General features: G+C 44.9%; 1 protein-coding gene across 4 annotated transcripts in view; it reads right to left on the reverse strand.

Annotated features, from left to right (window-relative positions):
- Positions 1–14,540, reverse strand: part of Pkp2 (plakophilin 2) — an 82,110-nt gene extending 67,570 nt beyond the window's left edge. The window contains exon 1 of one of the 4 annotated variants that reach the window (XM_087200040.1): positions 14,203–14,540. Coding sequence is in view for 2 of the 4 variants with exons in the window: in XM_004855013.4 (XP_004855070.1) it covers positions 13,622–13,844 (223 nt within the window). In the remaining 2 variants the exon portion in view is untranslated. Of the gene's footprint in view, positions 1–12,783; positions 12,887–13,621; positions 13,935–14,202 lie in introns of those variants that run through there. The other 3 variants (XM_004855013.4, XM_087200038.1, XM_087200039.1) reach the window with 3 other exon arrangements.
- Between the last annotated feature and the right edge of the window lie 1,318 nt (positions 14,541–15,858).

Genomic DNA, 15,858 nt, shown 5'->3' on the forward strand with positions numbered 1-15,858 from the left:
TTCAGTTGGTCTGTTCTATAAAGTCTGGTTTTTCAAACCATAGGAGAGTTCTGTTCCCAGAGCAGAAACTCGGAGATTTTTTCTAATTCGTAGGTATAGCCAATAAATCTAATGGTGATGGGATACTATTAGATAAGACAGCCTGTATAAACAAGTGGGGCAGGGGTGGGGGGGGCGGTTGATGCAGTCAAAGAAAACAGGGATTAACTAACTGAAGGCCAGTCTGGGGGAAGGTGTTTGGCCATGCAGCACAAGGCCTCTGTCCTACAAAGAACTGCTTTGTCACCTGGCCCACCCTCTGGTGGCAGAACAGCCAGCCAGCTCTCCTGCAGACAATGAGTAGGAGGCACCCCTTTGTGCTCAACTCTGGAGCCCAGGGAGATTCTCAATTGAAACCCAGCTCCTCTTAAAATCCTGCTCTTTAGGGTGGGGGGCAGAGGACAGTATGTGTACCCTTTTAACCCTTCTCTCTGCTCTTTTTTTTTTTTTCACATTTTTATTTATTTATTTATTTTGGTACCAAGGATCGAACTCGGGTCCTTGCGCTTGCACAGCAGGCGGCGGAACCACTGAGCTAAATCCCCAGCCCTCCTCTTCTTTTTTAAATCTCTTACTGATTTGCCAAATTAAAAAAAAAAAGAAAAGAAAAGAAAAAAAGGAAACAATCATCAAAGCTGTCCAAAATCTAGGTAATTTCTAGTTCTCTGATTTTAACTGAAATTTTTTTTCTGTCCTGTAGCATACTCTTAGAAATCTGAAGGGGAAAAAACTTAACTCTTTTCTAAGACTTCAGCAATTCATGAAAGACACCAAGAATAAAACAACAGACAGCCCTTTCCCAATACAATTAGAATATACTAACACACTTTTCCCATAAATTGTTCAGAAGTCAAAGTTTCAAGAGTTAACACATTTACAAGTTATTTGGAAGAAGGGGAGAATGATAATTGCTGTTGCTAGAGAGCTAAAAAAAAAGTCTGAATCCATTCCAAACTATGTTTGTCCCTGTGACTTTATTTCCTGGAGCCAAACAACCCGTCAGAGGTGAACAATTTCTAAGCCCCAGGGTCCCTGGGGAGGAGCTGCTGACTCATCCCTGGCTGGGGAAGTAGAGGTGAGCCAGTTGGCTTCCAGGGGCCTGACTGCTCCATGGGGCCTGGCAAAGGGTGACCCAAAACCTCACTTCGCAACCTCTATGGTGGAGAATGCCTGGAGTCCGGACTTGGAATAAGGGAAAGGTATCTTTGTAAATTAGGAAAGGTTGTAGGAACTCGACCCTCAGGGCCTGGCTTCCACCAGCCACCCAGGCTAACCAGCCCTTACCGTCAACCCCTCCCTAGGCTCCTCCACTCCCCCAGATCACACCACAGGCTTTGGGGAAAGGGGGATCCAAAGGCCCTAGTTCTGGGCAGAGCAGAGGGGGTTAAAGACGGAGAGAGTGCTTACCTCTCACCCACCCCCAAGAAAACAAGCTTTTCACGAAGGCTGTCACCAGGCAGAAAATTATCAGTCAGCTGATACATATAAAAAATCAAATTTGCTGTCTTTAAAGAAAGTAACTTAGGGATATCCATGTTCAGAATGTTAGACGATATTAAAACTGAATATACAGAAGCCGAGACAATCCAGAATGGGAAAATATTAGTGGTCCTTTATGGACTCATTCCTTTTACAGCCATAGAAAAATGGCAGGTGATAGAAGTGTGCTATTTTAGGAATCCAGGAAAATTTCTGCAAATGGGGTCTTCTAGCTCTTGGGCACCTTCAGGATTACCTTGCTGGAGTTACAAGAGGAGGCAGCTATTCAGAAGCAGTTAACAGGGAGCAACTTCCATCTTTAAGCTGAGACTTCTGAAAAGTTTTCATTTTGCTTTTTGGTTTTTTTGGGTACCGGGGTTCGAACTCAGGCCCTTGTGCTTTCGAGGCAGGCAGCGGCACCACCAAGCTAAATCCCTGGCTCAATTTTGTTTTGTTTTGTTTTTTGAGGTGGGGGTCCCTCCCTGTGTTATCTAGGGTGGCCTTGAACTTGGCTCAAGATGTCTTCTTGCCTCAGCCTCCTGAATAGCTGGGACAAAAGGCACAAACTACCATCCCTGGTCTGAAAGATTTTTTAAATGTGAGACTCTTTAGGTAGGATCAGTGAAAGAGTCCATTCTGTTAAATAGCCACTTAATCAGTGAGTTTTATAATCAGGTTGGTTGAAGTAAAATGCTTAATGCATAGGAAGCATTTAATTGTTGCTGTGGGCTTTAAGGCTTTTTAAAAGTAATTTATATATTGGGCCGGGGATTTAGCTCAGTGGCACAGTGCCTGCCTCACAAGCACAAGGTCCTGAGTTTGATCTCTGGTACCAAATAATAATAATAATAATAATAATTTATATGAACTCCTCACACTTCAATATTGCTTTTATCTTGAGCTCAAATTATTTTAGGTTTCTTTACAATGTTCTGTAATGCAAGGCCAACTATTACTACCTGTTTATACACAGTGAAACTGAAATGACTGGTCTCAGACTGCAGAGACAGGTTAGAACTGAATCCCTCCTTTCCACTGTGCCCTGCTGCTTGAAATGGTAGCACTTAAGCAACAGTGAAACCGTCATTTACGAAGTCGCTGTAAGGGCTGTCATCATCACTGCGCTATGAGGACCAAAACCAGCTGTGCTCTCTCCTCTAGTACCTTCATCTGATCAACTCTCAATCCTCAGGAAACTTCAGTCTTTACTTGCTGACACGGGTCCTCAAAAGAAAGCTTCTCTTTCTACTTTCAAATGAATGAACTGAGACCCGTTTAATGATTCCCAAAATAACTATGAGGTACGGCGCCTGCCTCACAAGTGCAAGGTCCCAAGTTCGATCCCCGGTACCAAAAAAACCCAAAACAAAACAAAAAACTATGAGGCAGTTGATAACAGAAAAAAAAAAAAATGAGATTGGATTTTTTGGCTCATGTTCACACAGAATCCCACAACTCTTTCTGAGACAGGGTCTCGAATTGCCCGGGCTGGGATGGAAGTCGCAATCATCTTGCCTCAGCCTCCCATAGTACTGGGATTACAGACATGTGCCACCATGCTCAGCTACACTGGATTTTAAACCATGGGCTCCTCTCCTGCAGAATCACATCCAAGAGAAGATGTGCTTCCTGATGCTCAGTTTGCCTGCTGGCAGGAGAGATGGCTGCTTTGTCAAAAAGGCCGGTCTCAAATGACAAATACTGCAGACTCATTTGCTTAGGCAGTCATGTGTTTAGGATTGGAGTAGTGGATTAAGGGTGAACTAGCAACTGTGTTCTAAGATTTTAAAGAAATTTCAGACTGGTGGAACTGTGTTTTTTGTTTTTTGGTACCGGGGATCGAACTCGGGATCTTGCGCTTGCAAAGCAGATGGCAGAACCACTGAGCCAAATCCCCGGCCCATAGAACTGTTTTTAAAATGGTAAATATTAAGACAGAAACTGATCTCTTTAAAGCAAGTCATTCTTTTCTGTTCAGAGAATAAAATATATGACTGTTGAACATATAACTCAGTCACATGATGCCCAAGTGCATCCTGTTTGAAATCAACACAAAACCCAGATTGTCTTACACAGGAAAAAGCAAGGGTGACCCTAATTCAAAGGATTTATTTACTTTAAACCAAGGGGTAGGTATTTTCTCTAAATTAAAGAAATCTGGTCTGGCGTCTGTGCTCCTGCTTTCTGTGTGTTGAGACAATTCACTTAGATGCATCGGTTTTCTGGAATCCCAGTGACTAACAGGATTGCTGACAGAGAAGTTACCTGAAAAGCTCCTAAAGTTGTCAGGGATGCTACCCAAAACATGACACTATTGAGGACACAGGAGAAGCTGGAAATTAGCTCTCAGCTTCAGCTGCCTCTTCCCCTGAAGCTGCTGAGTAAAAACCCAGCTGACCTTCATTGTGAAGTAGGCACTAAAACTCTCACTGTAGAGGAATCCCAGAGGTCCCTCCTATGCTCAGAGAAAAGTAACGCTTTCCAGGGGGAGATTCTGGGCAATCAGGCTTTGTGTACCCCACTTTGTCCAGTCATAATTCTGCATCACATCCATGTACATACACATTTGCTCTTATCTCTTTGGGTCTTTCTTTCCAAAGGCTCCAGTGTCATATAAAATTTATATTTAATGAAGTTGTATGCTTTTCTCTTGTCAATCTGTCTTTTGTTGTAGGTGCCTCAGTCTATACCTAGCCATGGATGAAGAAAACAATATGCAAAACTGATATGGCTTTTGAATAAAATTGGGTCACAATTTTTTTCACACTTTTCCCTACATTCCATGTGTACTAGAAAGAGGGATAATCCAGTGTGCCTGCCAGCCATAATACACACCGTGCGGTAGCTCAGAGTTTTTTTTATTCTACCAAGTTTACCAGTGGGGCTGAAAGTGACTTTTCTTGTTGTTTGTGACTGACCTAGCCACTGAGGATCACTGTGACATTATGGGGAGCTTTCCAGCTCTCGCTCTATTTACACAGTGCATGATATGCTTCTGACGTTCCCTAAAGAAGATGGTGACTGAGGAGTACATCTTTCAAATTAATAATGATTCAGGCAACATCACCTGAACCTCTTCTTCAGAAGAACACCATGGTCACTGTACGGAGCCTACTTTAAGGGGAAGGAGGCCATGAGTTGCAGAGCAAGTCTCCCCCCAGCCTTCTCAAATGACAAGCGATCCAGGTGCCAGCAGCTGTAAGGTGGGGATGGCAGAGGAAATTCAAATTGCTTGGAAAGTTGCTCACAGGACAAGGCAATTTTCTCTTTCCTGGTCTAAACGTTCATCTAACTGATATGAAGCCTAAGTAACAGCTATGGGAAAAACAATCTTTGCTTCTGGTCAAATATACAAGAATCATCCCAAATAATAGATTATTTTTAGGGTCAGAAATATTAAATTTATTTTTGTCTGAGCAGTTTTATTACCTAACTGGTTAAAAAATGTTTATGAAATAAAATGGAAAAGCCTCTATTGTGGTTCTATCACTTGTACCTGGCCATATGTTTTAAAAATCAGCTACAGCTTTCCTTATAGTAATGAGGTAATCAAGAACTGGGAACAAACAAAATCTTCACGGAACCTCCTGCCGTCAAGAGAGAAAAGTAGCAGCTGCTGGCAGGAGTCACTTTTCCTTCCAACTCTTCAGCACTCTAAGGGTGCTTAACAAGAGATCTGCCTCACACTGAGCTCTCCGGGAGGTTCACATGAAAATCGGTCTGACTAAATGTATGCATAGGAACCACAAACGGTAGTTACTGGTATCGCTGGTCAGTGCTGGGAGTTAAACCCAGCTCCCAGCACGTGCTAGAAAAGTGCTCTACCACTGAGCCACACTGCCAGCCTGCTGGTATGATTTAAATCCCACATTTTGTGGCGCTAACAGCCACAGGCAGCTGTCTTCATAGGGTGGACCACAATGGTATTTTTGGTGGAAAAGAACTTAAAAGTCTAAAAGCTATCATCTTATATTTGGTCATTTATGGCAACTTCAGCTCTCATTCCCCCAGTATCTTAAAAAGACTTCATTTCTTCCATTATAGTTGGGGGCATATTATTAAAGGCATCTTCAAGACAAGGCATCTTCAAGCTTATTAGCGGGAATTGTGTAGCAATTCATATTTAATTGACTCCTTAAAGTAATTTACTACGGGGCCGGGGATTTAGCTCAGTGGTTCCCTCGCTTGCCTTGCAAGCGCAAGGACCCTAGTTCAATCCCTGGTGCCAAAAAAACCAAAAAAACAACAACAACAAAAATACAGTGTATCAATCATATCTTTGGGCTGGGGATTTAGCTTAGTGGTTCCTGTGCCTGCCTCGAAAGCGCAAGGTCCCAAGTTCGATCCCTGGTACCAAAAAAAAAAAAAAAAAGAGTAATTTACTATCAAAGGACTGCCTGTAGGGCTAAGGGTGTAGCTCAGAGGTACAGCAGGAAAATTGGCATGTTCAATCTCCAGCATCCAAAAAAACCCGCCAAAACAAACCAAACCAAAACAGAGCCTTGCACTTTTAAGGACCACCCATCAGTACTGCTGTTGAAGGAGTTTTGTGGCATTTGTTGGCATATATACTGTGAAACTGATCTCGCCGGACTTACACATTTAAAAAAAATTACTTCTTTTATCTTCTATTGTTATGTTCCAAGAAAAACCACCAGATATTTATGGATCCACAATCCTACACCTTACAACCCATGCAAACATTTGCTCAGGCTGGAAAATGGGTGGAGTTTGTTGGTATAGAAAACTATGGTGAAAAACTGACTGAGGGACCAGAGTAAAAGGTGTTGTATTATTGAAAATTTAATATAAAGTTGTGCAGTGCTATTCTTTTTGATTAGTTAACCCAGGCCAGATAATCAACCAGCTTGTATCAGGTGCATGCTAGGAAGTATTGGCTTAAAAGTCAGAGACACTGAGCTAGTTGATGGCTGTTATCAAACAACACAGCAGCCACCAGAGGTCCTTATTTTTCAGAAGACTGCTAAGGGTTTGAGAACTATCCTCTAAGGTACCTGTACCAGTTTGTAGCATTTGGGGAGTAATGCTCATATTACTGCTCTACAAAAATACATAAGTAAAAAGGCCCTTTAAGTTGGACACACCTGTAATCCTACCTATTTCAAAGACTGAGGCTAGCTTAGGCAACTTAGTGAGACCTTGTCTCCAAATAGAAAATACAAATGACTGGGCATGGTGTTAAAACCTCTTAATCCAGCTCAGTGTAAAGGCACTGGGATCAATTCCTAGTACTGTAAATAAGTAATAAACATTTAAATAAATAAAAGGACTTGGATGTAGCTCAGCTCCCTATGTTTAATCCCCAGTACTATAAAAAGCCCCTAGAAAACCAAAAACAAAAAAGGCCCTTTTACGTTACAAGTATCTGTGTCATATTCTGTTTGAGGTATGTGACTATGTGATCATGGAATTTGGGATTTTAAACTAGTAACAGGGGGCTGGGAGTATAACTCAGTGGTAGAATGCTCGCCTAGCATTTGTGAGACCCTGGGTTCACTCCCCAGCGCTGTAAAATAAATAAATAAAATGAAAAATAATGATTTAGCATGCTGGTGAAGCATTCATTAAGCGGACGTTTCCTGGAATTGTCTAATCCATTAACTCCTTACTTTAGCATTCCTGAGATGCCCATCATGATCACCTGTTAGATTTTAGAACTGCAGTGACAAATACCACACGATGCTCACCATGATTTAACTCATGGTCAGGAAAGGTCTATTTATAGAACTTGCCAATAATAGGTTTTTTAAATCTCATTATAAAACTGGGGAGGGAGGGATTGCTTGAGTGGTAGCAAGGCCAACCTGGGCAATACAGTGAGTGAGACTCCATCTCAAAAGCAAACAAAACCCTCACCTCTCTACAGATATTCTTTGTAGGGATCTGGAGTCATTATATTCCCCTGGCCTCTCACTTGCCCTGCCATTCCCTCTTTAAAACCATCCAGTCTGCCAAAGGTATTTTCATGAAGCCTTTGCATTTTCTGTTTCCCCCTCTGAAACACCTTCTGTGACCATAATTAACAAAGCCTCTTTCTCTCTGTTTTTTCTTCTTTTGCAGCACTGGGGATTGAACAGAGGCACTCTACCACAAGCTACATTCTCAGCCCTTACACATTTTTAAAAATTATTTTTTACTTTGAGACAGGATCTGGTTAAGTCTTTAAACTGCCCAGGCTGTCCCTGCTTGAAATTGTGATCCTCCCGTCACTGGTGGGATTACAGGTGTGGGTCGCCACAGCAGCTTTATCAAATTCTTCAAATGGTATCAGAATGGCCCTCTACAGTGGGAGGTGGGAGGTGGGAGGAGGGGTGGGGGAGGGTTCCTCTAAGAGGACAGAAGTGCACTGAGTTTTGAGGGGAGTGTAAGAGTTAACCAGGCAAAGAAGGGTGAAGCGGGGAAGGGGCAGGGCACTGAGATAAAGTGCAGTGTGTGTTTAGTGGAGCTCAGGCCGCTGAAGATAGGGCTGAAGTTTGAGAAGTTACAGGCCTCACATCACAAAGAACTTGGAATGCTGCGTTGAAGAAGGATTTTACTCCGGTAGAGAACAGCAAGAAACCAAAGGATTTGCAATTAGGAAGTGCTACAGTGAGAATTCAGGATGTTAACTCTCACATCTACAAGGAGAACAGAGCAGGGCCAGGTTAAAGTCAGAAGGGGTCACCTTATCTCCCACTACATTTTTACATCCTTGATACAAGCATATCGTATACTACTACTTCTGGCAGGTTGTGCAGCAGCATTTGACACGCTGATTACTGATTAGTCACATTGCTTGCACGTTTGAAATATCCTAGTCACACAAATTCAGTTTGCATGTAATCCTCAGGCTGACATTTTTTAGATCACTAAGGTGGAGTCAGATGTGATGGTGGTAGGCGAATCTGTGCTTTTGTCTTGGAAGGAGCTCAAATATTTTTTACTGCTCTTTTCTGTCCTGGGAATATGGAGAGCAGGAAAAGGTGCTGGGAATGGTGAGTTATGTTTCCAAATGCTCAAAGGTTTTCTTTTCCTCCAAATGTGCATTTTTACCTAGGTCTACAAGTGGAACTCCCTTGTTGATCTGTAAGCACTTTAGGAACATTACTTTTTTTTTGGCCAATACCCAAGATATACAAAAGATTTACAATTTTAATGTTCAGTTTAAGAGGTTATAGTCTGCATCAGTAGTCAGATCTTATAGTCTTCCCATTATACTTAACCTAGTAAGTTAGAGGAACAAGGTGGTTCATTTTAATAGAAAAATTAAGTTTCCTTCTAATTTATGTTCTATTTTTCACTTGCATTGTTGTCTTTTACTGTTTACTTCCCCAGGAGCAGGATGGGATTTATGCCCAAATATACTTATATGCATGTATAAAATAGCTGGCACCCCACAATAATCTCATATTGTAAAATTTTAAATTCTTGAAAATCATTTGGGATAGAACGAAATAATCTTACAGGCCTCCTTAATCAAGTCTGATTGCAAACTCCAGAGCTTTTAGCAACATATTTGCTACTGTATTTCACAACTATTAAAGACAGGTTGGCAGTAATACCTGTATGTTTGTGCTCGCAGAAGAAACATAAAAAGTTTTAATAATTTTTATTCATCAGACCAGAAATTCAATTTTAATACGAAATCAGTGTTAAATTATCTGAAGATAAAATAAGCACATATAGGCTTATTTTAATACATGAGAAAAAAATCGGATAGCTAGTATTCAAAATGACTCTTTGAGAGAATGTGCTGGGCACAAATGCCTAGAATATTTAATTCAAGGGGGCTCCGCCCATTCTCCTGGCCGTGCACAGGACACAGGCAGCAGTCTGTTTAAGGTGACGTGAGAAGGGGTCTTCTCTCTTTTTTTTTGGAACTGGGGATTGAACTCTGGTCCTTGCGCTTGCAAGGCAGGCGGCAGAACCATTGAGCTAAATCCCCAGCCCTAGCGGTCTTCTGTTTAAGGCGCGGTTCTGCATTTCAACCAAGGTACAGCGAGCCATGTACCTGTGTTTCCAACATCAAATTTCAGTTACTGAGTCTCTGTGGTTTCTTACAGTTCCACTGATTCTGAAGCATCCTCACCACGCATTCACCTAAAACTTTACCCGTAAAAGATGTGTTCTCACAGTTTGTAGGGGTAAGAGATCTATTTTTTGTAATCACCATTTTGCTAGCATTCTATTTCACCTAACTATAATCAGAAGAGTTTCTAAAACAGAAACAAAACACCACACTTTTTAAAAAGTTACATGTACCCAAACTGGGCCTGGTGGTACACACCTGTAATCCCAGCATTTCAGAGGCTGAGCCAGGAGGATCACTGTGAGTCCAAGGCCAGCCTTAAGTACACAGTGAGACCCTGTCTCAAAAAACCAAATGGAAATAAATAAAGTACCTACTTTCCCTGACACTAAAACAGTGGCCCATGGGCTGTATCAGGACACAGAGTCACCACTGACTTGTTACCCTCAGGGATGCGTGGCCTTTGCCTGCCACCTCACTCTTTTTTCTTTCCTGATCCTGCCTACTTTCTGAATGACTAATCGCCTCTCTCCCAGAATTGCTTCATTCCTGGAATTCCTTTTTTGCAATGAACTCTTTGAATAACGTCTATACCTTTTTTGGTTTGTTTCCAGTAGCACCTACTGCTTGTTTTGCTGTCCTGAATCAATTTTCATTCCACTCTCCAGAATTCACTCTTATCAGACACTCAAAACTGATTTACCAGAAAATCATACATATAAATAGTATGTCATTTTTGACAGATTTCCAAACAAGTTGTGAATTGCATTAGAATATTGCCCATTATATAACTATTACATACCATAATTAAAAACATGTCTTTCTTCTTACTTAGGTATGGTGTGTGTGTGTGTGTGTGTGTGTAATAAGTAGAGCTTCCAAGATGCAACAAACAGAATGTGGAGTTTTTTATTTTTCCCTTTGCTATGACTTGCAATTCTTAAGTGTCTTTATTGTGACTTGTATAAAAGATTTTAAAAGTTTTGCTACAATAGCGACTTACTTTACAATGTGGCTATACATCTTTCAACCTTCCCTCACCCAAGCATTATAGTCATCTTTAAAATGTTCAATGCAGTTTGGTACTAAAAGTCAATTAATGATTTACAATGAAAACTACCCACTTATATAAGAGAATTAGAAAGAACTGCAGGGTTAAAGACCCTGGCAAAGAGTTTCTCAACAAATCAACTGCACATATCTCATCTCTAGCAGATTATCTGCTCCCTCAGCCTTATAGGTATGTCAGCAGTTCAGAATTCTCCAGAACTCTGGAGCCAACAGCAGTTAACAACAGGCTCATTTCTTCCTGGAATTTCTTGTGTTGATACAGGATTCTTTCCAGACCAGCACTATTTCAACAACTGCTTGTCTCTTTCAACTTTAGACAGGAATAAGGAAATAATAAAAAAATACAACCAAATAACACTCACAAGTGCCCAAACCTTTTTAAAGAACTTTAAACGCCTTATGTGAAAAACCCCATAGCTGTTCCAAGGCATGCTGATGTTCAATTCCTTTGAAACTGATTTTCTTTTTTGAGTCTCAGAAAGCTGAGGTTTTAAAGTAAGTAGGTGTTATTTGCTACCTTATCTCTGCCCAAGTTGTACTTCTGTGTAGGCTACTGAATGTATTTCAGCTTGCTCCTGAAGCTGCTGCTGTAATCAAAATATTTTAAACGCTTTGCTCTTTAGTTGGAAGAGGCTCACAGGTTGTTGCCCCAAGCATTTGAGCAGAAGCACCAAGATAGTGCTCTTTGTTCTAGCACATCGACTTAGTGAACGATGAAATATTATGTTGTTTCCTCCTAGAATACAACCCCCACCCCGCAAGTCCAATTCCATTGAATTTCTGAGATTTAAAATCTCAATTCCTCCATGAAACTTAAAAATTCCCTCAGCTGGGAGTAACTTATAGTAAGCACTTCTACACTCCATCATGTCTTAGCTGTTCTTCTGGGTTGCTTACTATTTTTTATTTGGTGATACATTTTTTTCTAGCTTCAGGCTTTCAATTTTTTCCTTTTTAAAAGCAAGCCAAGTCTGTGTGTTTAATTCAGCACCTGCACAGTGCCTTGCAGAAAGAACACACCCATCTGATGTTGATGAATTTGCCTAGCAGCTGGTACACTATATTGTAGAGAAGACAGATCATGTGTGGGGCTGGGAGTGAGTTTTCAACAAATAATGAGATATATACTTCACATGTGAACAGGATCCTCTTCTCTCATCCAACTCTTTTCAGGATATAATGAAAGGCAGACACATGAAATTCTACAACAGGGTCAGGAACATCGTAGATGCTCAGCAGTGCTCCCCCATTCCTTCATGGACCCTTCGTTCCTCCCATCTGTTTAATTGTTGACGTCTGCTTGCTTGCTCGTTCAGGCTGGCCACTCTCATATAGTAAGAAAAAAATATCTAATTTGCATCCTGGGTTTCCCAAGCAGAGGAAGCTGGTTTATAGCAGTAGACCCATGGGTGCTCAGACTCAAGGTGCCAGCACACCACTGGCCCAAAGGATGGGGCTGAGTCATCATTCTGCAGTCTTTAGCCAGACTCCCAAAGCCAGAGACAGGGTCTTGTGCTCCTGTGGACAGTTCTGTGCTTTTCAGCCCGTTCCATGCGCTCAGAACTTCCTCAATTTCATTTATGGGAAAACTGAAAGAGGCTTAGGGTCTAAGAAATGCCACTTAACAAACAAACCAAAAACTTAACGATACAATTAATGGTTTAAAAGTACAGATTTTGGATTTTAAATACCAATTCTGCACTTACTACATGGGGGAATTTAAGTATTACTTATATAGTTTCCTTGCCTGTAAAATGGCAGTTAAAATATCTAGCTTGCACTTTTAAAAAACGATACAATGAATGCAAACTACATAGTCCAACTCTGGGCACATAGTGTAGGTATTCAGCTATACTATATACGCTTTTTGGGGGGCACCTGGCATTGAACTCGGGACCTTGCGCTTGCAGGAACAGCTATATAAGCTTACAATCACTAAATATCTTTGCTTTACTTCCCCACTGTGTGACTACTAACTGGCTGATCCCTTAGATTCTTTCATGCCAACCGAACACAGAGCAGCCTCCCCGACTGTCGTATATAGGCCTGGCCTGTCAGCATTTTACTTCCTAGTGGGTTTTACACTGGCCATTGCCCAAGCTACTTTCTACAGAAACAGATCAAACATTGGAGAAACAAACTTATCCCATCTTCAATTTCCTTACCTTTTTCTCTGTGGTAGGCCTATGTGCTTTATAATAGTAATTATAAAAGTACTGCACAGAACACTTCTTCAAGCTCCAGTTTTCCTAACTGGATTGCCATCTCCCCCCCAATCGCCCTGTTCACTGACGGCTAAAAATCCCGCGAGCCTGTGCAAGTGAACCCCTTCATCTTGAAGTTCATGTTTCAGAAAGCCCAGCCTTGCACCCACGCGTGCACCGGCGGCGGGGGCTGGTGGGGACGCGCGGCCCGCTCGCCACAGCCAGGCGGGCGCAGCTGCTGCTAGCCCGGCCAAAGTCCCCTTCCTTTTCCCCGACCTCTTCCTCCTCCCCCGCGGGGTGGTGAGACGGTGCCGGTGCCCGGCCAGAGCCTCCGGCCCAACCTGTTGGCTTCCAGATCAGCCACCGGGCCGCACACGGGGCGAAGCGCCCGAAGTACCTGGGCGAGCCGGCACTACCCCAATCCACAGGTGCTAGGTGCTTTCGGGTTTCCTTTTTCAAATATATTTAGGAGGACATGAACTCTTAAAATATCTAATAAATGCTCGGGGTTCTTTCTCCAGAATAAAATGATCCTGCACAGGAAAATTCTGCACGGAATTTCAGTGTGTGCAGGCTCCCAGAGTCTCCGAGTTGAGTCTCGGTACCGGACGGAGGGTAGGGAGTACTGGGGGCAGGAGGTGAACTCTTCTGGGCCCCCAGACACAGATCGCGAGTTGAGCCTGCACCGGTCCCACGGAGGACACCGGCACAGAGGCTCCGGGCGGCGCCCACAGGCGGGCGCGGGGCGCAGAGGGCGAGGAGCCACAGGTGGGCCGGACCGGGTCCGCGCCGCACTCACCGTTAGCCACGAGGCTGCGCCCCTTCCGGGCCAGGGTCTGCTGCACCTGCTCCTGGATCCGCAGACTCTTGGCCGCCTGGCCGCTGCGGCCGCCACCGCCCGCCAGTTTCAGCTTGGCCTCGGAGGGCAGCGCCAGACTGGAGCTGTCCAGCTGGCCCAAGATCTGCTGGCCCAGGACGGTCCGGATGTAGCCGCAGTCGGCCTGGGACCCGGCGGCTGCCATGGCGTAGGCGGGGGACAGAGCCGCTGGCCTGACCGGGACCTGCGGGCCGAGCCGCCGCGGAGCCGGGAGCTCTGCTCTGCCGCCCCAGCCCCGCCCCGCCCCCGCCCCCGCCCCGCCCACCGGCGCCCGGTCCCACCCACTGCTGCAAGCACCGCCCTCTTCCCCGCCCCTTCTCCGGAGTGAGGCCTGGACCCTGGGAAGCGCGTCCTGGGGGCTCGGGTCGCGGCGCGGTCTGGGCGCGCGCACTCGGGCTGGGGTGGGGGGTGGGGGTGGGGGTGGGGGCGGGCGCTGGGCCAAGCGAGGGGCTGGGCAGCCTGAGCGCCGAACGCGGGCCGTGCAACGCGCCGGGGTCGCGCACCTGGCAGGGTCCTTACGGGTCCGGCGTGCCGGGTTCCCTGGAGGCCGAGGTCCCGCTGCTCGCCGGAGGCCCGCCCTGCCCGCGGACAGGTGCGCCGGAGCGGCACTTCTCCTCTGGGTGGGGCTCTGGTGCCCGGAGCCGCACGCTGGTCCTTCCGGCCCGACTGCGCGACCTGTGACTGGTTCTGTTGGACCTGCGGGCCGCGGAGGGCTGTGTGCTCGGGCAGAAAGGGCCACGGGAGGAAACGGTGCCAAGAAGATGACACGCGTGACACCAAAGACTTGTAGAAATTTTTCCCTTGGTGGGCTGCGTGCTTCTTGCACAGACTCAGCCCCGGAGCCTATGTTCCTCCCCGTCCGCGCGTCTGGGTCCGCAGCGCACACACTGTACCCGCGCACTCCGCACCCAGGCAGAGGAACCCCAGGAGAGGCTGGAAGGCTGGCTTCAGCAGGGATGCTCTTTAATAGGTGACGTTGATTAAGGCCTTGATGACAGGCTCTTTGTGGGACCTACGGAAGGGGCCTCCGACTTCCACCCACACCTTCTACGGCTGGTATTTATGATGCTATTAATTATGCTCCACACGCAGCCGATACTAGAACTCGAGAGCTAAGCACGATGGAAAGGGTCCTTGACCTTAAGGTTTACAACCTGAACCACTCATCCTGATTTTCCTCTGGACTTGAGGGGCAGAAAGAAAAAGATCATCTGTGGTTTTAAGTAAGATAATCTTCCCTTTGATGGCTTGGGTTTGTAAGTTCACCTTCCCTCAAATCACTCAGTTGCCGTCAGGTCCCACCTACTGTGGGCTGGAGTGGCAAGAGAAGACAGCTTCCTCCTTCCCCATTTCCTCCCCACCCCGTGCCCCTGGATCCTTATACCTAGTGCACAGCTATGTGGCTTCTTGTTTTATATGAGGATCCAGGGAGAGAAGAGGGACCCAAGGGACTAAAAGCTGGGACACCTCAGTGGTGGTCGGTCGTTCCGCCATCCTTTCTCACCAGGCCAGATGGCAAGGTCCTGTGGGATGTCCTGAAGTGGGAGAATGAGGGTGGCCAGCTGGGAAGCCATTCCTTTCCCACACAGGGCCAGCCTTTAGGTAAATCGCACCTGTATAAAGCTCAGTTATTGAACTAGAAGCGAATACCCGACCCTGGTGCTGAGATTTAATTGAGAACAGGGATGAAGTGAAGGTTAAATGATAATAGACGTCAAACAACAATTTCCTTCCCTGGTCCCTCCCTCATCCCCTCCTGCTTTCAGTCCTCATGGCTTCCTCTGGTCAGCTGATTCAAGAGATGATTCCAGCACCTGCCATCTGCAGGGTCAGCTGGGGCATCCCGCATGTGTGTTTGTGTACAAGTGTGCCTGAAGAGCCAGCTTTGCCTCTGTGTTGATCTCTCACCAAGGAATGGAGAAGGTTTTTTCTCATTCATTTCAGTGAACCTAACCTCACTTACTTTTTTCCTCTTAAATTAAAAATTTAAAGTGTGATGTTGACCTTTTGTATTAGGTAGGTTCCAATAATTGAGCGCATAGAAGTCTTGATAGTGGGTAGTTGGGTGATCTGATAGAAGAAAGGTGATTAAAAACATACCCTGTAGCCTGTTGTGAGGGGGCACATGCCGATAATCCCAGTTACTAGGAAGGCTGAGG

This window comes from Heterocephalus glaber, unplaced genomic scaffold (assembly GCF_053883595.1).
Source record: "Heterocephalus glaber isolate CG9 unplaced genomic scaffold, H.glaber_assembly_v1.0 deba00001733, whole genome shotgun sequence".
Taxonomy (NCBI): Eukaryota; Metazoa; Chordata; class Mammalia; order Rodentia; family Bathyergidae; genus Heterocephalus; species Heterocephalus glaber.